Consider the following 24,359-nt stretch of genomic DNA (forward strand, 5'->3'; position numbering starts at 1 on the left):
AGTCCAACTAGGGACCGTAAAGACCAACAGTCCCCATTGTATTTAATCCTATTTTCTATGACCGTGGTAGGACCTCCGGTCAACATTTACACACTATGGGAAATTTGGGAACGCCAGTTAACCTAATTTACATGGCTTTGTACTGTTGGAGAAAATTGGAATACCCAGAGAAAACCCACCCAGCACGGGGGGAACATGCAAACTTCATGCACACGGACCCGATGTAAGAATCGAACCACTAAACTGCCTATATACAATTTAACTGCATTTAACAAAAGATTTTGAACAGATCAGACTAGTGCTGGAACGGCACATTTATATAATCGATTTTGTCAACATGTTGTCATGCGTGAAGGGAATCAAGCCGTCATCATTTTGTTTCTCCCCTATTATGGCAGCACAGGTTGAAAATTTTTATTTGAATTTTCGGACAAATCCAAACCTGATTATCAGACGTGTATTAATTTTTTAAACAAAGATCTAATAAAGAGCTGTTCTGCACATTGTGTAAAAGTAAAGTGGCCCACCACAGCTGCACACCTGATATACTGTATATGAGCATCTCAACACCCCTGTGCTCTCCAGCCTAAAAACGACAGCAGAGACGGCAGCATAAATATGTATTACAGTGAGTTTAGTCTGACTGTTGGTTGATATCATTGCCTGGAAGTCACTGCATTGTTATTAGTTGTGTTTCAGACAAGATGGGTAGGGCAGTGTTGCTTTTCAGCACTTTTTCAGCAATTTGTTTTTAGGCATATATTATTTAAACTAAGAAACATACAGGTACATTTCCATTAACGTCACTCTGTAAGTTTGTTCATTCAACCATTTGTAGATAAATAATACAAATGCAGTGACAGTTTATTATTGACAATACCCACTGAAGTAAAGCGCACTCCAAAACACTACACTAATTCATAGATAATATAATAAACAATATTATGCTCAATTAGGCCAGCAGTGAATCAATTTTTTGTGATGAATAGTTTGCACTAGCATTTCTGACAGAAATACAGTCAGTACTAGCAACAAATAATAAATGCATAAGCTTTACTAAGAGAATTATAGTTGATTTTATTTATAGATTTTATGATAGAATACTAATGATTTTGTTTTGTGTCTTTTTGAGTCTCATATATATATATATATATATATATATATATATATATTTATATATATATATATATATATATATATATATATATAGGGCTTAGGATTGTGCAGTATAGAGTGACCTGTTTGTTCTGTTTTTTAGCACAAATAATGAATTGAATAATATATGTTAAACTAAATTTTATTTCATTTTAACCAACTACCTAAACATGACTGAGAAAAAAAATAATAAAATGGATCACATAGGCAAAGAAATAGCAAAGGACATTATGATACATTTTTGTGACATAATTCCCATGTATATATATAAAAAAAAATATATATATATAATATATCTTTCTATGTTCTAATCTTATCTAATAGACGATGTATCTTATTTAATTTGTAACAGAAATATTCGTGTGAGAAAATGCTTGAATAAAACCCTAAAATATCAGTTTATGAAAATGTTGTCAAGTTAACCAAGTGATTATCAACCAACCAGAAAATAATTAGTAGATTAATTGTTAAAATATTTCTTAGACCAAGAGACTAATTGAAACACCCCTCTCTTTTTCGCAGTTCCCTGAGTGTGGTTTCTATGGGATGTATGACAAAATCCTTCTTTTCAAGCATGACACGAGCACTAACAACATCCTTCAGTTGGTCAATGGTGCAGCTGATATCCAGGAAGGTGATCTTGTGGAAGTGGTGCTGTCTGGTGAGTAACTGTATTTTTCACTTTTAGCTTTACCTTCACCCCCCCCCTTTAAAAAAAGTTTTATTTATTTATTTTAATATATATATATATATATATATATATATATATATATATATATATATATATATATATATACATATTATATATAATTACATATTATATATAATTTATTAATAATATTAATAATTTTAATATATCAGCCTATTAAGCATAACCTGAGTTGCTTTTCATGAGTCCTGGGGTTCAGTTGTGCATTAATGACCCTTGTTTTTGAACTGGTTGTTGAATTATCACTGTTTCTTTGTGGTTTGCCAGTTTTATTCCACCATTAAAAAGCATTTTAAATCTAAAGGAACGATCATTTAACCTAAAAAATTACTTAAAAAATACAAAAAGCAATGAAAATGTACAGTTTTTATATTTGTTAAAAATCTTTATTTATACACTTACACTGTATTTAACTTTTTTTTTACTTGCTGCTATTTTTGTTTTGTTTTGCATTTCCAAACAACAACTTTACTTTACAATAGTCTTATCTGATTTGCATGAAGTCAGATGAGACGATTATATTATAGTCACATGCTATGTTCTGACTAAAAGGAGTGCGAGCAGAATATATTATGTAGAAATGGCTGCCTAAAGCAGGGGAAGTGTAAAACCTTTTTTTGATTAGTCCCACTAACAAGTTGTTTTCTTATGGCCATGCAATCCCAATCTCAATGTGTTCCCCTTCTCAATGTGTTCCCTTCCACATTGTGGATAACGAAGTGTTCTTTAAATAATAATAATAAAAAAATAGTTATGATTTCTGCTGTTGTTTATTTACAAGCATTGAAATGATCCCTAATCATTATCTTTTTTAAACACATTTCCTTCATGAAGTTGACCGTTTTTTGACCTTTTATGCATTTCCGTTATGGCATTTGGTAGAAACCCTTATTCAAAGCGACTTACATTTTTATCTCATTACACATCTGGGCAATTGATTAATTTGTTTTGTTTCATCACCTTCTGTTCTAAGAAATGCAATGATCAGACATAAAACGAAAACCACCTGCCTAATATTGTGTAGGTCCCTCACCTAGATTGAGGTGAGGCCTCCATGGTCGTCCATAACCCAATTGTGCTTCTTTGGACCACCTTTTTTGGTAGATACACAAGATACAATATCTCAAAACTTGACATTTTGGAGTTGCTCAAGTTTGACACAGGATATGAGGTGTTGACACACCCGGGAGGGGATGCTAGTACTTTGCACGACCCCATGCACAAACATTCACACACTCACATCTAAGACAAATAGCCATAGCTATTACACCTGTTGATCTCTGGGAGTTGGGAGGAGACCAGAGAACCCAGAGTAAAGTCATGTTGACAGGCAGAAAACAAACAGTAACAGGGTGACTATAGTGTCATGAAAAACTATTTGCCCACTTCCTGATGTTTTTTTTTCTATTTGCCCACTTCCTGATGTTTTTTACATATTTTGTCACACCTAAATGATTGAAATTATCAAACATTTTTTTTATGTTACACGAAGATACAGTAACCTGGGTAAATACCCAGTTTTTAAATGATGATTACATTTATTAAGAAAAAGAAAGTCCAGAACAGCCTTTCCCTATGTGAAAAAGTCATTGCCCGCCCCCCCTGCTAAATCATGAATGAACTGTACTTTTTGAAAAGCTGATTAAAGGGTTTAAGGCTGGAAAGAGTTAAATAAACACCCAGACCTGATCCTGATTACTGCCGGACATGTTGAATCAAGAAAGCACTTAAATAGAACCTGTCTGACTAAGTGAAACGCTCTAAAAGATGTAAAAATACAATATTTGTAACATCTGGCGTAAAACTAACACACCGTGTCATAAAAAGAACTTAATTGATCAAATCATGAATTCTGTGCTCTACCAAAAAATCCTAAAGGAGAATGTCTGGCCATTAGATCATGACCTCAATCTCCTGGGTCTTGCAGCAGGACAATTATCTGAAAACACCAGCAAGTCCACCTGTGAATGCCTTAAAGAAAGCAAAATAAATGTTTTGGCCTAGACAAAATCTTGACTTAAATCCAATTGAGATGCTGTGGCCTGACCTTGAACAGGTTAAACCCTCCAATATGGCTAGATTAAAACAATTCCGCAAAGACGTGTGGGCCAAAATTCCTCCGATGTGAAAGATTCGCAAACGTTTGGTTGCATTTGTTGCCGCCAAGGGTGGCACAATCAGTTTTTAGGTTTAGGAGACAATTACTTTTTCGCAAGTTTGGACAGCTTTTTCCATTTATAAATGAAATTGGCATTTAAAAACCGGATATTGTATTTACTTACTATTTATAAAAATTAGTTTGATGATCTCAATCATTTAAATGTGACAAATATGCAAAAAAATAAAGAAACAGGTAGGGGGCAAATACTACTGTACATAAATATAAACACTTCTATTGTATGTATTTTTTTTTCGTTTGCAGCGGCCGCTACATTTGAGGATTTTCAGATTCGTCCACATGCTCTGAATGTGCACTCGTACCGTGCCCCTGCCTTCTGTGACCACTGTGGAGAGATGCTTTTTGGCCTAGTGAGACAAGGGCTCAAATGTGATGGTAAGAGCTACTCACATGTAAAAACATTATAAAACCTTTGAGCTTTCACACAGCATTCCAACTCAAGATTTTGAGCAATATGACACAGTTATTTGGTGTTTGTTAATAGTCTTTTCATTTCTCTTATATCTCCCCTTCAGGCTGTGGGTTGAACTATCATAAACGATGTGCTTTTAGCATTCCAAATAACTGCAGCGGGGCGAGGAAGAGACGCCTGTCGACCACATCTCTCACCAGCAGCCAGTCTCTTCGTTTGTCCGCTTCTGAATCTCTCAGTAGTCTTAGCACCAGCACAACCTCTGAAGAAACAAATCTGATCCGCTCACAAACACAGATGGTAAAGCTCACACACCTTTTTTTTTTTGCATATTTTTTCACAATTTTTTCATTTTATTTCTTCAAATAAAATTAAAAGCAAAATATTGTTTTAAAATGATCATTTATATGTCAAAGGGGGAAAAATCCATCAATCAATTTAGATTTTTGGATTAACTCAATTCAATTCCACTAATATTTATTGTCTGATTTATTTGGCTGTGGAAGCTATATACAGGTTTTGGAGTATTATAAACTATTACAAGTATCCAATCCGGATATAAAATGGTGTATGAAGTGTATAGTTTATTGTTTAAATGTCATGCCTCATGATTGTTTTTCTTAATAACCTACAAAAGATTGATTCATTTCGCATAATTAATAAAAACTAACTGCCCAAAGATTCTTTCTATATTAACAATATATGAGGGGCGGTCATAAAATTGTTATTATTGCTAAGAAAAAATAATATAATGAAAATAAACATTGGACTTAAGCTTAGTCCTTCTTCACATATCCTCCACCTAAATCGACACACTTCACCAAATGAAAATGGAGATAACTGGTGGAGACCATCTTTAAAGAAGCCTTTTTTTTGTCTTTAGAGGAAAAGTTCCACCTTGGTAACCACCACGCCTGCCACAAACTGGTTTCTTCCAGTGATGGAAGAGGAAGAAGTCACTGGGTGTGGGGTCGGGATAGTAGGGGTGATAAAGCGTACTATCATTAATCATACACAAGTTGATTGCAAATTTTACCATTTTTCGTGAGCTGAATGTGCTCATACATTGTCATGAAGAAGGCACATTTCAATTTTTTCAATCAATTCCGCCATTTTGCACTAGTTTTGACCCTTTAGCGGCATTGTGCAGAATTATACCGCAAGGTTTTTAAACAAGAATAAATGTTCATGAACTTACTCATTACAGACATAATTAGGATGAACGCTTTTTTTTTAACAAATTTCAACATCCCTGGGAAATACTAGACAAAACAACTAATTTGAAGTGCCAAACCTCGAAGATTTTGAACATTTTAGTTTGACATAAAAGACAACAATAACTGAGGAAGAGAACACTTTCAAAGTGAGTCAAAAAAGAAGAAGCAACCCTGAATAAGAAAGCAGAAAAACCAAAATATCTGCGATAAAAAAAAGATCTAAATCAGCTATTTCTATCGAAAATCAGAAGAAACAAGAATATTTCAGTACAATCTGTCAGCAGATTCTATCTGAACATGTACGTGGGAAGACAGACTAACTTTTAAGTGCATCTAAAGGACAAGGCAATAACAAGAATGGGAATGCTCAAATGTGATGATGAACTGAATGTGTCTGTGGAAAAAGCTGTCTGTGAGGAGTCTCCATTGAGAATATTGAGAATGTCTACTCAGATGAGGAACATAAAGATTAGGACGCGATGGAAGAAGAGTCGGACATTTTAAGAGACGAGGCTGCAGCCTTCAGGAATTCATCATCTATTTAAAATATAAGCTTGTCAGGCTGATGGAAAAAATGATAAAACTTATGAAGGAGTCAGATGGAGCCATTGCTGCATTGACCAAATCGTTTCAATAGGTTTGGAAAGAATGGAATTGCAGCAACTACCGGGCAATTGTTCAACTTTTTAAAGATAATCCACTGGCCCTTGCAGGCATACATAGACAGAGAATTGCAGGAATCTTAAGCAGGATTCAAGAAAGGAGGAAAAACGAGACATATTTTTGATAATGCATGATGGATACTAGAAAAGACTAAGGAATATCAGAAACCTATTTATCTTTGCTTTCTGGACTACAGCAAGGCCTTCGACCGTGTCAGTCTTGAAAAACTATAATACTGAAACGCATTGTTCAGCTAATAAAAAAAAATTCTCTAAGTAAAAGAATCTAGGGTTTGAACAGAAGATGGAAACACAAGCATCTTCTCATCATACTTGTTCATTGTCATATTTCAGGCCATATTTCAAAAGGCTACTCTAGACAATCTAATGTATGTTAGCTAACGTTACCTTAAACCTATTTGGATCTACAGTCTATTAAAAAAAAAGAACACTGTTGGATGGAAATAGATGGCCAAGAATACATAAAAAAGTAATGATTATTTTTTCTGATTTTAGTAGTAAATGTTCTATATGATATGGCTTTTAAACACCTATAATTATAATAAATTATAATAAAACCTATTATGGGGTGGTATTAAAAAATGTCAAGACTAGTTTTGTTTGTCATCAGCAAATAGCAGCACAAGACTGGACGCACAGTTATAGAGAGCACCAACCCTCATAAGTCAGTGTGCCAAAAGACAATATCTTGTCTAAATTGGGGGCTGTGCTGCTGGTGCTAATCTGACCTCGTGCGTTACCATATCTATCATATCATAAGTTTAAACAAAGAGTGAAATTCTGTGTGAAACTGGGCTAATCCGTCTCAGAGACGTTTGACAAGATTTGGAAGGTTTACAGCGATGCTGCAATGAGTTGGTCGAGTTGTTTTGAGTGGTGTGCACGCTTTAAGAGTGGAAGGACATCACTGGAAGATGGCAAGAGATCAGGAAGACCTTCGATGAGCCCAACCCCCGAAAATGTTGAGACCATTTGGCAACTTGTGCATGATGATTGCTGGAAAACATTCCATAACATTGCTGCTATTGTCGGTGTGTCATATAGAACAGTCCAGGCAATCCTCATGAGTGATTTGAACATGCGCTATGTTGCTGCCAAGTTCACCCCCAGGAACAGAAGGAACATTGTTTTTGCCAAGATTTCTGTCACCGTGCAGTAGATGACCCGTTTTTCATGTCAAGAAGCATAACCGGTGATGAAACTTGGGTGTATGAGTACAACCCTGAGATAAAGCAAGAGTCTTCTACAACTGAAAAAGGCGAGGCAGGTCTGCAGCTCGACCAAGTGCATGCTCATTTACAGTACATTTACATTTAGGCATTTGGCAGACACTCTAACGCTACTAATCAGTCAAACACAATTGGGCAGGGTTTTTGTTTTTGTTTTAATAAATGGGGGATGGGGGATTAGTCCATGCACTGAAGAAACAAATATGTTTTGAGTCGTCGTTTAAAGGTTGCCAAAGACTCAGCTGTAGGGACATCTGGAGGAAGTTCATTCCACCACCTAGGTGCAATGTTCATTGTCTTTTTTTTGACATTCATGGCAGTGTGCATTAGGAACTTGTCCCCAGTGACCAGACCGTGGCATGCTAATCTTGAAACTTTTTGATACCACTGTGTATTCCTGAGCATTATCAATCTTCTGTTCTTAAATGTCATCCTTATATATTTATTAGGTCATTTTATAATATCATGCAGTAAGCCTCTTTTATTTTTTCCTGTTTCTCTGTAACTGTTTCACAGGCTCGAACTCCCAGTGAAGCGCGACGGTTCTACACAGGACGGCCTGTCCACCTGGACAAGATGTTAATGAGTAAAGTAAAGGTGCCACACACATTTGAAGTGCACTCCTACACGAGGCCCACTGTCTGCCAGTACTGCAAAAGACTGCTCCGGGGCCTTTTCCGCCAAGGACTGCAGTGCAAAGGTTTGAGAGTCTGACTTTAAAAGCTTTTTTTCTTTTTATGCATGACACCAAAATACTAAGCAAAAACCTGTTTTAGGGGCAAACAAAACATCTCTTCATTATACAAAGTGTTTATATACACTGTATACACTGTTTGGGTGAAATGTAAACTTTATTGGAATACAGTGAAATCATACAACCTCATTTAATATTCACAGCCCCCTATGATATTTTTACAGCTAGTCCAACTTTAAATTTCCTTACCCACCATGTTTCACTGGCAAGGTTTTATATTTGGGCTTTTGAAAAAAAAAATTTTGGCTAAAAATTTAAGTGGGATGTTATGCCAGTACCCATGTGGAACGAATGCAGTGTGGGTTGCACAGATGTGTAAAAAGCATTGTGTAAGTTCTGCGCTAATTTCACTCAAAATTAAATAGGAGGGAAGTTACTTAACATCTAGTGTCTAATGTCCTTTATACATTTCCCAGTTGTATTAAGGTTGTGTCAGTCATGTGGTTTCCTAAACCATAAAAAGTAGTTTGTTTTTTTTTTGCTTTCATTAATGTGTAAAAAATTGCATTAGCCAGTGTAAGAGCCCTTCCATAGTTAAGAAGGCTCTCTATCTTAGATGATGAATCATATATATATATGAATCAGATCAAATGGCCAGCCAGGTGTTTGTGCGTGGCATACCTGAGGAGAGATGGCACCAGGATGCACTATGGGAAAAAGGCAAACCACTTTTATTGCACAATCTAATGCTCTGAGTAAATATTCTGCTGAAAAACCTTGGGTCCTGTTCATAAACTTTGGATCCTGGACCAAAACTGGACAGCTGAAAGGTGGTAAAATGTTGCCATGTCTGAAAAGTCATAATTACTCCTGAAGCACATGGATTATAAGACTAGAATTTGACCCCAACAGCATGAATCCATGGACCCAACCTGGAATTTGTCAACAGTCGAGGATGGTGGAGATAATGGTATGGTGTGGGCAATGTTTTCCTTGACATACATTGGGCTTGTTAATACCAGACTATTTAAGTATTGTTGCTGGGGCCCATGTATCGCTTCATGGCTACGATTAGCTATCTTCTAATGGCTACTCCCAGCGAAATAATGCACCACCGCACAAAGCAACTATCATTTCAGGGTCCATGAACATGCCAGGGAGCTTAGTCTTCTTCAGTGGTCTTCCCAGTCATAAGACCTGAATCCAATATACTACATTGGGATGTGGTAGGAGAGTTGCAGCATGAAGGTGCACCTAATTATCCGCATGCAAAAAGATCAGGTCAACATGGATCAAAATCTCAAAGCAATTTTTCCAACTTGTTGTTAAAACAGGTCATAAAGAATTAAGTCTATTTTGAGAGCAACAGATTTACTTCTCACTATAAATAAGTATTTCTAAGAAAGTGTTCGGTGAGGGTTAAATGAGCAATATTCAAAGCTGAGTTAATAACAAAATTGCACACATTAGTATTCTACATCAGATGTATGTAAATATGGACTTCACTGCGACTTGGACAAATCCACAAGATTTGCACATGCAGGGTGGAGATCTAGAAGGTTTTAGTCCAGTTAACCACGACTTTGTCAGCTTTGGCGTCTTTAAATCTTTAAGCAATACAAGCTTGTGTGGCTAAGATCGAAAGCATTTCCTGCTCCTGCTTCTTCATTTAAAAACTCCATTCTGGATCTCAGCAGGAAAACATATCATTCTAAAAATTAAATAAAAAAAATATTAAAGTCTGATGTTAACTTTGCTTGCACAAAGACTACTGGCTATGACATTAAAATTTAAATTCAAATTTATGCAGTGAAATGCTTATACGACCGGCCGTGACCTTAAAAAAATAAAAGCTTATTAATAAGGAATAAATATGAATTAAAAAGAAATACAATAAAAATTTAACTTTAATTTAGCTAGGACAATATATATATTCTGTACAAATAAAAATATTCTGTACAATATAGAAACATAGAAAATATAGAACTTTTGTGTAAATAGAGAAAAATGACTGGGGGTGTGTGTGTGCAAATGTTCATGAAAGTGTCTTTGGTCAGCTTTTTTATTGTATTTATTTATCAATTATTTTATCACTGCTAAAATAATGGATTTTTATAAATAACATGTTTTGTATTTCTCCTTCTTTCAGACTGCAAATTCAACTGCCACAAGAGGTGTGCATATAAAGTGCCTAATGACTGTCTTGGGGAAACTATTGGAGGTAATAAAACATTACTGCACATTGACTCTTTATCAAAGTTGCAAAAAAAAAAAAAAAAAAAGAATTTAGTTTCAGGCCTGTGGATTAAAAGATGTGAAAGATGCTTGTGTCAGAGTTTGGCAGGTACAGTATCAAGGTATGCAAAAAAATTGAAAGCTTGAAATAAAGCTTTAACCTTTAAAGTTTATAAAGGGGACAACATACAGAACTGTATATTAGAAGTTTTTCTATTAGAAACTTTAAAAGTACCTATGCAACATTTGACAACAACAGCCACATTATTTGGTCTGTTACCTTCAAGAAACAGAAGGTTTTGAAATGTTGGAAAAAACGAAGTTAAATGTGTATATAACACCTGTTCTGTGTAACTGCTTGTTAACGCAAATGTCTAAACATCTAATCTCATGGCAGCAATCAATGCATTTAGGCATGTAGGTATGGACAAGATCTTATGCCGAGATATTTTGCTGAAGCAGCCGAATGGTGAAGACGGATGATTTTAAGTGACTTTAAATGTGGCACGGTGGATGATGTCAGACAGGCTGGTCTGAGTATTTCTGAAACTGTTGATCATTTTCATGCACATATGTAGGGTTTACAGAGAACGGTTTCAAAAAATACATCTCATTACAACTGAGGTAATGCAAAGAGCATCTCTGAATGTACACAACGTCGGACCTTAAAACAGATGGGCTACAGCAGCAGACGACCACACCGGTTCAGCTGAGAACGGGAAACTGAAGCTACAATTAGCATGAATTTATCAAAATTGGACAATAGAAGAGTGGAAAAACATTGCCTGGTCTGATAAGTCTTATTTCTGCTGCGACATTCAGATGGTAGGGTCAAAATTTGGCATAAACCACATGGATTCATCTTGCCTTGTATCAACAATTCAGGATGGTGGTGAAGTGACCATTATGGTGGTACTCTATTGGCACACTTTGAGCACATTAGCACCAATTGAACATCGTGTACATGTCACCGCCTACCTGATTTTTATTAGTTATTTTTTTTATTATTTTTTAGTATTATTACCCACCACGTTCACCCCTTTATGACCGAAGAATAACAGGCCATGACACAAAGCTCAAATCATCTCCAACTGGTTTTATTGAATGTGGCAATGAGTTCACTGTACTCAAGTGGCCTCAACAGTCACCAGATTTCAATCTAATACAGTACCTTTGGTGGAACGGGAGATTCGCATCATGGATGTGCAGCTGATAAATCTGCAGAAATTAAGTTTCGCTATCATGTCAATATGGACCAAAATCTTTAAGAAATGTTTAAAGCACCTTGTTGAATCAATGTTACAAAGAGTTATGCTAATGGCATATCATTGAGGATATCATTGTAAATAAACACTCTTACATCCATGCACGATAGATCGTTTGCTACTAAAATTACTTATTCCTTCAACCACCATCTCTCACTTCTGTTTTCTTAAAGATTTTAAAAATAAGTGGAACAGATTATGCCAGAATGCATAATCTAAGTTGATGTCCTTGCCTTTCTTTTTATTGTTAAGAAGTCTTCACCTCTATGTTTCTCAGTCATACTCCCCAAATACTGTAGGTAAAGAACTCTGCCAGTCAAAAACAAAGAAAAATTAAGGGTTAATATATTAATACATTACCATAGATGTTGTTCATCATAAGTTTTCCTGCTCAAGTTTGTAACCCAGAACTCCAGTACAATGTAAGTCATCAAGGTCAAATTCCACAACCCTTGTTATATAAAAACACGAATTCCATACGGCTAGTTTCCCGTGCCTTAACTGACCTAACACTTTCCACTTCATTTAGAAACGAGGCACAATTTACTATTCTAATCGATTGTTTTCTATTAACCATGATTAATATCTCTCACACCTAATCAATAATAATCACCCCAAGTAAACTTAGAAAATAATAAACAATTAATACTGTTGGTTGCAAAATTGACTGGTGTTTATTAATGCTACTTGTACATATGTACAAACAACTTGTATATATGTTATTCTGACCTGTTGTCCTTCTTCTAACCCATGTGATCATCAGCCTCACACTGTGCCTTTAAAAATTTTTTTTTAGAAATCTCCTCTTCTTACATCCTGTAATCATGAAACATTTATTTTATTAATAGCATGATAATTGTACTAACTATACTATACATCCAACAATAAAAATACAGTTACTGTTAATGACACAAATAGGTTTAAACTACTGAAACAAGGCACCCGTTACAAGTCGCTCAGGCTTGAGCTGCACAACTGTACCATTAAAGTAAATATACTTTATGTGTATGTAAAATACACCAAACAATGCCCAACTAATAACGCTGAGAACTCCACTTACAGTACAAGCAAGTGAAGCTACAGCTTATTTATTTATTATGTATCTGAGAAATAAAAACAAACAAACAAAAACTATGCTTGACAAAAAGGCTATTTGAACATCAAAGGGGAAGGAGGCCTACAATCCTGAATCTGTCTCTGTTTTATTATTCTGACATTTCACATTCTACAAATAAAGTAGTGATCCAAAAAGATGTGATTAAACCCTTGGCCATTTCACCATACACTATCTGCCTCTGTACCATTGTTAGACATTAATTCATTTACATCATATCTTGGGAGTATAATGGAACTGTAGGGGTGCCATTGAGCTTTTGTTGCTTTTGATGTCTGTTGATGCAAGCACTGCAATAAAAGAACGTACAGTATGTGAGACCGTACCCAACAGTGTGGTTATATGGTATGTGTCACAAGTAATTACTGGATGTCTGAAGGATGTAGTTCCTTTGAGATAGAAATAAACTGGTGGTGAAAACAATAGAGAGTTGGGAAGTGGGAAGGGGGCAAGCGAGGTATCAGAGGCTTTGGACTCATCGGCGTCAAGTGAGGGAACAATGCTAATGATGGCAGTGTTGTTTGGACACACTGAACAATCCACAAAACAATGGTTCACATATGCTAAAAGGTTTGAGCACTTTGTCAATGGTAATGATATTCCTACATCGAAACGAGTGTCATGGTATTTTTGAGTGTAATGGGCCATGTATGGACTGCTGCAAAGGAAATTTCTATACAAAGGAAACTAGTGACTGAGGAAACACTCACATGTTTGAAACATATATAAACGAAGAGGGTGCCCCGAGTCCCAGACCCTAAAATGTTTAGTGAAGGTACACAACAGTGTCCACAAGGAGGTGACAAATGCTCTCGAAGTGGTGAAGCCAACTTCCCTGAACATGACTGTTACTTCAGAGAACAGTTGTGTCATTATTGCACATTGCTCACCTTTGTAATAGCAAAAAGTCCAACAACACATAAAGGTTAAAGGAGAAGGGGACCAAAGGAAAAAGCAAAAAGAGGAAACTTAAAGTTGAGGAAGTAAACACACCAGGCAGCAAGAATCTTCAAAATTCCTTAAAGAAATCGAACCGAAAGTCCCGTTTTGACTTGAACACCATCCCTCGTATATTATTTTCTTATTCTTTAGTATGTATATAAGTTGTTTAAAACTTGACATTTGTAAGAATATAACATTATGGGTAAAATACTTTATATTATTTCTGTATAAAAATAATCACAGTCTATCTATCAGTAACTGCAGCTTGTTTTTCCTGATTACGCAGCATTTTTTGACTTTTGCTGTCATTTCTGCTCTGGTGCTGTACCACTTGAACCCCTTGTCTAGTGACTCTAGTGTGTATGGCGCCCCGGGCGATCTTCCCTTTCAGCAAAAAACCTCCCTTAACCTTGCTAACATTATGGAATGAAACACTACATATGAAATTAAACCCAGTGTTATGAAAGCTCGCGACACAGCAAGACAGATTAAACATAAGTTATACTCGTCTATATTTTACCAAGTACATAATATTATAAAGAGAGAGCATACCTTTACCTTTTTCTTTTGTTTTTGTTGCTTTTTTTTATTTCTCTTTATCACAGATATGTTAAGTCCAGCTCCAGACACAGAAGTACCGATGGACTACAGCAGTGACTATTTGGACTCGGAAAGAACTTCACTGATGGATGAATCTGATGACTCCTGCAGCATCCCTGGCTCCTTTTCACCTGACAACAATCAGGATGGAGTGAGTGGAGATCAGAGGTCAGACACACGCTATCTCTCTTACTCACTCTCCTTTTATTTCTTAAAAACATGGATTAAATACGTATGTTTTCTCCTCTCCTCAGTACTAATATTCCCCTCATGAGAGTGGTACAGTCAGTGAGACACACAACACGCCGTTCCAGTACAGCTATTAAGGAAGGCTGGATGGTGCACTACAGCAACAAGGATACTCTGGTACACTGCTTCACTTTGCTTTTACACTACTTAACTACACTCTGCTCCTAGTTTTAAACCATAATTTCCTCTGCCCTGCAATAACTAAAAATGAAGTAAGGGAGGTAGTGGTTAGCACTGTCTGCTTGCACCTCTAGGGCTTGGGTTCGATTCCCGCCTCGGTATGCGAGGAGTTTGCATGTTCTCCTTGTACTTTTTGGATTTCCTCCAGGTACTCAGGTTTGCTCCCAAAGTCCAAAGACATGCAGGTTAGATTAGTTGTAGTGTGTGAATGAGTGTGTGTCTATGTGTGTGTGCCATGCGATGGATTGGCACCCTGTTCAGGGTGTACCCTGCCTCATGCCCTAAGTCTCCTGGGATAGGCTCCAGGCCCCCCGCGACCCTGTACACAGGATAAAGCGGTATGGAATTTTGCTGAGCTTTAAACAGCATTCCACCTGAGTTACATAACATTTCGGACCTCCCTACATTTAAAGCAAAAGTATTATTTAGAATTTTATGATTTTTAAAATAATTTTATTATTTGTTATATTTATTATTATTATTATTATTATTATTATTATTATTATTATTATTTATATTATTATTACTATTATTACTATTATAACTATTATTATTATTATTATTATTATTATTATATTTTCCTTTATTTATTTATAATTATGTTTCATTTTGTTTTTGTATTTTTTATTTATGTTTTTTTATTGCCACTTTATTGTCATTTTTTGTGCTGTGAAGCACTTTGGTTCAACTTAGTTTGCTGTAAAGTGCTACATAAATAGATGTTGATTTGATTTGAGGGAATTGGAGTTTACATGTTCTCCCTGTGTTTGGTGGGTTTCCTCCTGGTGCTCCGGTTTCCTCCCACAGTCCAAAGACATGCACATAAGGCTAATTGGAGTTCCCAATGTGTGTGTTTGTTAATGAGCATATGAGTGTGTGTCCCCTGCGCACTCCGCCTCGTGCCCTAAGTCTCCTGGGATAGGCTCAAGCCCCTCCCCCCATCACCCTGTATATATAAATTAAAGCAGTATAAATGATGGGTGAGTGAGAGAGATCCTTTTTCTGCCTTAAAAGTCACAACCATCTTAGCGTTTGCTCTTTAAAATTCTCCATGAATCGATGCTTCTTGCTTTCTTTCCTCCTCACATTTATTTCCAGCTTATCTTTTCCTTGGTGCATCTCTCCTCCTCTCTGTGAGGTGGTGCAGCTCTCTTCATCACTAACTGATATATTGACTCCTTGTTGACCTCTGATTCGTGACCTCTCACCTCCAACAGAGGAAGCGACACTACTGGCGCCTGGATTGCAAATGCATCATCCTCTTCCATAATGACACCACCAATAAATACTACAAGGTATGATTTTTATAAACCCGTACAGATTTCATAAAATTCATTCAGTGTTTGTGTGAGAAGTGTCCAATATATGTCCTTATATATTTTATAAAAGCGTCCATAAAAAGAACATAGAAAAGAACGAAAAATGTTTGAAGTATCATAAAAAGTCAGAAAATTGATAACTTTTATGTCCTGCTGTGAATTTTTAACATTTTATTTTTCTTATCCTGGTTTAGTAATAATTCTTAAAAGCCAGATGGTTAGAAATGAATCAGAAACGCAATTTCTGTGACCAGTTTACTTCTAGCTGCATTTGGTACCAGTACTTCTGTTTTGTCACATCAAGTGTCTAAAGTCCTTTCCTTAATTTTACTGAACTGTTGCGTCTCATCTGGTTTTGCTGAAACGTAATAGTATAAACTAATACCACATTTATGAATAAAAAAAATAATTTATTATCCAAAGATACATAAAGAAAAAGCAGCCAGCCTAAACAGGAACCCTACAGAACACCAGTCCTGACTTTGATACAGTATATGTACAAAATTCACTATTTAGATAATATTGTATTTTCTTATTTATCCTTGGATTATTCATGCAGAAGATTAAGTTATGATTGCATAAACCATTTGGCCAGTAAGTGTATAAAGATTTTCTTTGCAGTTAAATATACACCTGCAATGAGATGAAGTCAAAACTTTACACATACTGTACCTACTGTAGGCTAAAGACATTCAAACTCCACACATTGCCATAGATTTTCATTTAAAGTCATAGACATACTGTATGTTAGTGTTTGGCATTTGCACTTTGCTAACATTTTACTTAAAGTTTTAAAATGATGAGCCCCCAGATTGTTAGGTTTAAAATAAGGGGAGGTCATACATGTGTAAAGAAAATACAGAATATATATACAACTTTCATGGCCAAGGAAAATAAAAAGGGGAAAAGAAACACTTACTGGATTAAGCCCCCAAATCGTTTAATTTGATGAATGAATCTGCTACATTTGTCCACTGTTTTGCTAATATCAGGAGAGATACAGAAGATTTATCCACATCCTAAGAGTCGGTGTCTGTAAGCCTTAGGTCTCAACTGGTAATAGACATCATCCTGCAGTATTAAGATAAAATGCTTACTGTAAATAAACCTTCTGTACTACTGTATGTTCTCCGGATCCTCTCTAACCCTGAGAAAGAAGAAAGCGATTACTGAAAGTTAGTTAGAGTACCATCATGAAGACTTTCAACAGTAATTCATTATGCAGTCAGTCATTATTACACTGTAAATGAATTGTACAATTTTTGCTGTAAAGTAGAGAATTTATTCCTTGAACATTTCTTTGTATATTGATTTGCACTGATTGATTTTCAGAAATCCATCGAGTTTTGCACATGATTGTTTATTGATATGAAATGCAGTATGAGTTCACCGACAATTCATGTCTTTTGTCTGCTCAGGAAATACCTCTTTCTGAAATTCTTGAAGTATGCCCAGCAAGTGACTTCAGTCTAGTGCCCAGTGGAGCCAACCCACACTGCTTTGAGATTGTGACTGGCACCATACGTTACTTTGTGGGTGAGAACTTAAACCCCACCCAGTTACCCAGCATGACAGTACCCACCTCAACAAATAGTGCAGTACCAAGTAGTGGAGTGGGACTGGAAATGGCCAAATCCTGGGAAAATGCCATACGTCAGGCTCTTATGCCTGTCATCTTCCAAGACAACCCTCCATCTGAAGGCAGCGCCCCTCACAGTAAGGAAAATATCAATGAATAAATCAGTTTCTTGAGGGTGAATGCTTCACTCAGTTGATTTTTTATTTATTTTTTTCATTCTCAGGACAGGCATCAGTCAGTATTTCAGTTTCCAACAGTCAGATTCAGGAGAATGTAGTAAGTATGCGTTCTCTATCTGTAACATTTAAGAACAATTTAATGATTAAGAATATAAAGGATTATGATTATTATGGATTATTATATTGAAAATAATATTTTCTTTTTTTTCCTTCAGGATATTGGAATGATTTATCAGATTTTCGCTGACGAGGTTCTGGGTTCTGGCCAGTTTGGAGTGGTATATGGGGGTATGTTTACATTGAATTGTAAAGAAAAGTTTAGCAAAATATGACAGACTATACCGAATCTCATAACCATTGTTTATCATTGTCATTGTTTACTAAACAGGGAAGCACAGAAAATCTGGAAGGGATGTGGCTGTCAAAGTGATTGACAAACTTCGCTTTCCAACAAAACAGGAGAGCCAGTTGAGGAACGAGGTGGCCATACTCCAGGTAAGCATCAAGCAGAAGGTGGAAGTGGGTGCAGGTTTGAAATTCCAGTAACACAGTGGTATATTTTGCTCACTTTCGTCATGAATTGCAGTTGCATTACCGCCATTTTAGACCATTTGTAAGTTTTCTGGCTGACAATTCATGTCTGAAATGTACAAGCAGGCTTTGAGTACTGTATGTCCACCATTTACAGTGCCATATGAGATGGGCCTTTATTTGTTTATGTCCTCATTCTGTCTGACTCCTGTCTCTTATGTCCTCTTGTTTCTTTTTTAGAGTCTACGTCATTTGGGAATAGTAAATCTGGAGTGTATGTTTGAAACTCCTGAAAAAGTGTTTGTTGTAATGGAGAAGCTTCATGGAGACATGCTGGAAATGATCCTCTCAAGTGAGAATGGACGACTACCTGAGAGGATCACAAAGTTTCTGACCACACAGGTTAGAAATTCTTTATGTATTGACTGGACAATGTTTTATGAAGTTGAGTATATACTTACTGTAGGAATGTTAATATTAACATGTGATCAATCTAGACATTTTTAAACAAATTACTGTTTTTTTTTTTAACGCAAATTAATCATATGACCAGGGTTGACCCTAATAGCTTTCCATAATCGCAGCACGGTTACCCAGCTGTGTGTGATAACAGCATGTTTAACGCAGATACGTAATAAGATGACCAAGCATTAAAGTCTGCTAAATAACAAGTTTTATTATAAAAAGCTTCTAGATGGAAGCCAAAGTTGTGTGCCTGGGCTACCTTAAAGGGGAACTATTTTTACAAGTATACATTAAACATAAGATGTGGGAGTGGTGGCTCAGACAGCTAAGGATCTAGGTTGTTGGTTTTTGCATTTGAGGATCAGGGTTCGAACCATGCCGTCGGTGGGTTACCTCTTCATATACTACCCAGACACTGTTTACAGTGACTATCCCATTTAAAAGACTTTAATTTAACATTTGTTAAATGTTAATGTTTGAGATATTATAAAACTGCATAATCTGTTTCCATTTAACCGGTTGTCATGCATTTCTTTATTCCAACATTGCATGTTTATAATACAAGAAAATCTGAATATTTTTAAATTGTGGTTAATCGTGATTAATAACAGACTATGATTGAGCTTAGCTAGATTCAATTTTTTTATTGATTGACAGCAGTAGTATATACAAAACATTACGACGGTCTATTTAATACAATATTTAAATGATTAAGATTCATCTTCCAAAATGTAATTGTCTGTGGGTCAAAATGGATGTCATACAAAATACTACAATACATTTGAATCTAAATGTATCTAGGTGTTGATATGCATCATTGATAGGACACTACATAACCATATACTTTTCTCATGTGGCTTCTGTCTCTCTTTTTTGTTCTGTTCATCATACTGCAGATACTGGCTGCCCTAAGACACCTTCACTTCAAGAATATTGTGCATTGTGACCTGAAACCTGAGAATGTGCTGCTGTCCTCAGCTGACCCTTTCCCACAGGTAAAACCTTAGACTGGTACTAGAACATCTACAGGTATGGACTTATATAGTTAACATACCATTCATATATTTTAGATGTTTGATTCTTCAAAGCAACCACCTTTAGCTTTAATGGTTACTCTTGGCATTCTCTCAGTCACCTGGAATGGTTTTCCAACAATCTTGAGAGAGTTTCCAGAGGTGTTGAGTACTTGTTGCCTGCTTGGATTCAACTTATCCCAAACGATCTCAATTTCATTTAGATTTGGTGATTGTGGAGGCGAGGTCATCTGATGCAGCACCCCATCACGATTTTTCTTGAACAAAAAGCTCTTACAAAATCTGGAAGTTTTATAAGTTTTTTGGGATAATTGTTCTATTGAAAATCAAATAATGGACCCATTAAGTGCAAACCAAATGGGATGGCATGTTGCTGCAATACTGTGTGGTAGCCATGCTGGTTAAGGGTACCCTCAATTTTGACTCTTAACAACAGCATCACTAGCAAAGCACCTAATCAAGCAAGTTACCTCTGCAAGTCGCCCTGGCATACTGTCAATCAACTTCTGGGCCACCTTCTGACTGATGGCAGCCCATTCTTGCATAATCAATGCTTAGAGTTTATCAAAATTTGTGGGTTTGGGTTTGGGTTTTTGTTCACCATCTGAGGATGTTCTCAATATTATTATTATGGTCTGGGAGTTTCCTGGCCATGTGCCCAAAATTTTAATGCTTCATTCAACAAGCCACTTAGTTATTAAAAGTTATCACCTTTTCCATCATGCTAAAAAACGCATTGTTCGTCCCAAAGGCAAAATGTTGTACCATTTTTTTATTCATGGCTGCAATCTTAGGCACAATTTTGAGTGAGTCCTCTATCTTGGCTGAGAAGCAACACATACACATGAATGGTCTCAGGCTGGTTTACTGTTGGTATGACACAGGGCAGATGGTAGCGCTCACCTTTTCTTCTTGGGACAATATTTTTCCCCCAGACACCCCAAATAATCGGAAAAGAAATTTATCAGAAAAAATGACCTAGAAAATACCCCAGCTCTCAACAGCCCAATACCTTTAACTTTTGCAGAATATCAGTCAGTCCCTGATGTTTTTCATGGAGAAAGGTGACTTCTGAGCTGCCCTTCTTGAAATGTACAGTAATGAAGGTGAGCGCCACAATTAGTCCTGTGTCATATGGACAATCTGCTAAATTTTAAACCAAGCATCTTAATAAGCAAGAAAGATAATTTAATTAACTTTGAATGCAGTATGGTTGGTGGGACCAGACAGGCTTCATCTGAATATAAAAGAAATTGCTGATCTACTTGCATTTTCACACACAGGCCTATGTATAGTTATAGTAGTCTAATATATTGTGTATATAGAATAGTATATTTATATAGATTTAAAAGATTTATAGAAGAGTTTGACTTATGTCTATTTAAAAATTTCAAGTTAAAGTCCGACATTTCAGGAAGCATATTAAGTAAAAATTATATCTAGCACATTTTGTCAAAAAAAAAAAAAACTAAAAAAAAAAAAAGTATTAGCAGATTCCTTATATTTTAAATGAGGCCTTTTATTGTAAATGGAATACGCTTGTCCTAGCCACAGCTTTAAAAAGACCAGTCCTCAATTTTATGGTCCAGCATGTATTTCTGTCACTTATCTTATGTAAATGTTCCAGCTTTGTTATAAACAATGTGTTTTTGGCTTATTGCTCACTTTTATCATTTGCATATAATTTCTGGATTTGCATGTTTTCTGTATCTGCAAACGTCTTCTGCATTTTAACCCCTGCATATTGGTCCCTCTTAGTCATTGTACTATTAAACCACAACTGATTGCACATAAAACACCTACAATTATAGTATCTACATTAAGCCACCATTAATTAATGCCCAGTCTGCTACCGAGTGCTATTTTGAATTTTTGCCATCTACTCTTGCTGATATACACTTACACTTACTGCATAACTCTACACTCATGTGAACAAGACACTAAACTTCTCCAACACAGAAGAATCGTTGATATTTAACAATAGGGATTATATATTGTCATGGATTTCTAGTACTCTTGTGGTTTTGGGTCTTTTTTTTTCTCTTATACTTAATTTATAGTAAATTTTCTTACAGTATGAGATTGAGACTTTATTTTTTAAAATTAGTATATCAATGTTTCATTATACTTTCACACTTTCTTTGCAGGTGAAGCTGTGTGATTTTGGTTTTGCCCGGATCATCGGTGAGAAGTCTTTTCGGCGCTCTGTAGTAGGAACACCTGCTTATTTAGCTCCAGAGGTGCTGTTGAACCAGGGGTACAACCGCTCTCTAGATATGTGGTCTGTTGGAGTCATTATGTACGTCAGCTTGAGTGGGACTTTTCCCTTTAATGAGGATGAAGATATCAATGACCAGATTCACAATGCTGCTTTTATGTACCCACCAAACCCCTGGAAACAAATCTCTCCACAAGGTAGAGATATATTATTTTTTTATATATATTAGTACCAGTTCTTGATTTTTTTTTAAAGATAAATGAGAAGAGAACATCAATGCATTTCAGTGATTACTATTCCTACATGTTGTCTGCATTTCATTCTGCTTAGAATTGGAATGATAAGAATTAGACTAATAAAACATAATTGAAAGCCAACAACGATTGCTAAAATTGTATAATTGTAGAAAATGAAAACTTACGTCTTTTAATACAGTGGAGTGTGACCGGGGATTGATTCTTTGGCAGTAAACCCAGGCCATGGTGGTGCAGGAGTCTGTTTCATGCCTAGATAAAATGGGGAGGGGTGTGTCAGGGTGGTGGGCATTCTATGTTAAGCGTGCGCCAATTTAAAATACAAATTTGGGGACCCTGAATGGGAACTGCCAATAGAAGAGCAATAGGAGGAGAATTAGAACCAATGGAAAAATATAAAATCTTTTTTCCCCCCATAGCTATTGATCTCATCAATAACTTGCTTCAAGTGAAGTTGAGAAAACGCTACAGTGTGGACAAGAGCCTAAGTCATGTCTATTTACAGGTAACACTACACACATGCCAAGAAGGCGCAAGATTACTGGAATCAATAACTAAATAAAGACATTTACAGTGGAAATTTCAGTATATACAGTATATATTATATATTATATACAGTATATATTATACTCTATATATTTTATATACATATTAGATGACAGTGATGCAGAAAACTCCTATTTCTAACTACTCTTTCTATTTACAGTTTACTATTTCCTTCCGAACCCATCTCTTTTTTTTTCCCCACTTTATCTGCATCTCAAGCTATTTTTTTGTTCTTATTTCACCTTTTACAGGACTATCAGACGTGGCTGGATCTGCGAGAACTGGAATCAAAGCTTGGGGAACGTTATATAACCCATGAAAGTGATGATGCCCGCTGGCAGAGGTTTGCTCAGGAGCACACACTGCCGTACCCAGCTCACCTGGTACCTGTATCGTCTGTCTCTGATGATGAGCAAGAAGGCACTGATGATGCTTCCATGCAGGGACTGACTGAGCGTGTCAGCATCCTCTGAGAACAGCGGAAAAGGCAGCCGAATGTCAGTTGGAGGGGGTAATCAGCTATTTTCCAAATAGACTTTTTTTTGGAACTCTTCTCCTCTTTCTGTTTTAATCAATCAACTCGTTGCTCTATTGATGAAGATACAACAGGTGTAGCTATCTTTTCAGACAGGTAGAGGTTCCTTCACGACAAACATTTTCTTTCTTGACAATACACAAAGGTAGTGGAAGATATAAACATAAGAGTGTACAGTGCAAAGATATTATTGTAACATATTTCTATTATTTGCTTCTTTAGCCCCTGATTCAGTTTACATTGGTAGTAAGTATTTTAATATTACAATATGCAAAAAGCATTAGTGGATTTGATTTTAATCAGTTTTTCACTGATATAGGTTGTCAATATATATTGCAATTTGGATCTGTGTACATATTCCGTACAATAAAGACAGACTTGTCAAACAATAGCATGGTTGTTCATATTTTCCATCTGGTATGTGGTATCTTAATCAAATTTTAAATTTGTCTCATTAAATATCCTGCTTATGGAAATCACAAACAAATGAACAAACAAAAATTTATTAAGTAAGTAAACAAACAAACAAATTAACTAATAAATATTATAGACTACAATATGGAAAAATAACATTTAAGATTACCTTAAAATAAGGGGGGAAATATTCCCATCATAGTGTTGTTTCTAAAAGTAATGTCATAAAAAATGAAATTCATGATAAAATTCAAGTACCTGCATTGGAGGAGAAATAGCAATACAAATGAGGATAATCTGGCTGCCTTTATTCAGCTACAAGTACATACAGTATATCTGTCCAGTCACTGTCACCGATGCCCTTCATGCACCAACCCAACCATTTCCCCAGGCACTGGAGGATGCCCAGCATTTTATACTGT

General features: G+C 36.0%; 1 protein-coding gene across 1 annotated transcript in view; it reads left to right on the top strand.

The window, feature by feature from the left end:
- Positions 1-23,912, top strand: part of prkd2 (protein kinase D2) — a 36,700-nt gene extending 12,788 nt beyond the window's left edge. Inside the window, exons 2-18 of the mRNA XM_053507409.1 lie at positions 1,678-1,816; positions 4,287-4,418; positions 4,559-4,755; positions 8,101-8,284; positions 10,428-10,499; positions 14,440-14,602; positions 14,689-14,800; positions 16,081-16,158; positions 17,601-17,898; positions 17,985-18,037; positions 18,156-18,228; positions 18,329-18,435; positions 18,712-18,873; positions 19,833-19,931; positions 22,118-22,385; positions 22,862-22,947; positions 23,240-23,912. Of these exons, the coding sequence (XP_053363384.1) occupies positions 1,678-1,816; positions 4,287-4,418; positions 4,559-4,755; positions 8,101-8,284; positions 10,428-10,499; positions 14,440-14,602; positions 14,689-14,800; positions 16,081-16,158; positions 17,601-17,898; positions 17,985-18,037; positions 18,156-18,228; positions 18,329-18,435; positions 18,712-18,873; positions 19,833-19,931; positions 22,118-22,385; positions 22,862-22,947; positions 23,240-23,461 (2,445 nt within the window). The 3' untranslated portion in view covers positions 23,462-23,912. The remainder of the gene's footprint in view (positions 1-1,677; positions 1,817-4,286; positions 4,419-4,558; positions 4,756-8,100; positions 8,285-10,427; positions 10,500-14,439; positions 14,603-14,688; positions 14,801-16,080; positions 16,159-17,600; positions 17,899-17,984; positions 18,038-18,155; positions 18,229-18,328; positions 18,436-18,711; positions 18,874-19,832; positions 19,932-22,117; positions 22,386-22,861; positions 22,948-23,239) is intronic.
- Positions 23,913-24,359: the final 447 nt, after the last annotated feature.

The sequence above is a fragment of the Clarias gariepinus genome, chromosome 11 (assembly GCF_024256425.1).
Source record: "Clarias gariepinus isolate MV-2021 ecotype Netherlands chromosome 11, CGAR_prim_01v2, whole genome shotgun sequence".
Lineage (NCBI taxonomy): Eukaryota > Metazoa > Chordata > Actinopteri > Siluriformes > Clariidae > Clarias > Clarias gariepinus.